Here is a 323-nt window from a genome sequence, read left to right on the forward strand (position 1 = left end):
TGTCTCAGGTACCTCGGGGATGGGGGGGGCCGTGGCCTTGAGGGAGTCACCCAGGCCAGGCAGCTCCCCTGGGTGGGTATGGAGGGTGGGCATAGGCAGGACAGGTGCACCTGTGTCCCCCCGTGGGCTCGGGGCAGGGTCAGGGGGCACCAGCAGTGTTGGGTGCTCTCTGAGCAGCTTCAGCTCCCTGGAAGAGGCCTCTGGCACGGGCACCTGGGCACAAGGACTGGGGTAAGGAGGGCACAGGGTCACCCAGGTGGGGGACTCCAGTGAGGGTGGGCACAGGGAGCCCATGTCCTTGGGCCACACTTACCGAGGTGACA

At 67.2% G+C, this 323-nt stretch overlaps 1 protein-coding gene across 1 annotated transcript in view; it reads right to left on the reverse strand.

Annotated features, from left to right (window-relative positions):
- LOC103780156 (factor XIIa inhibitor-like) overlaps window positions 1-294 on the reverse strand; it is a gene marked incomplete at its 3' end in the record, with an annotated part of 1,034 nt that extends 740 nt beyond the window's left edge. Inside the window, 1 exon segment of the mRNA XM_008947807.1 lies at window positions 13-294. Within this exon segment, the coding sequence (XP_008946055.1) occupies window positions 13-294 (282 nt within the window).
- Between the last annotated feature and the right edge of the window lie 29 nt (window positions 295-323).

The sequence above is a fragment of the Merops nubicus genome, unplaced genomic scaffold, assembly GCF_000691845.1.
Source record: "Merops nubicus isolate BGI_N331 unplaced genomic scaffold, ASM69184v1 scaffold27279, whole genome shotgun sequence".
Classification (NCBI taxonomy): domain Eukaryota; kingdom Metazoa; phylum Chordata; class Aves; order Coraciiformes; family Meropidae; genus Merops; species Merops nubicus.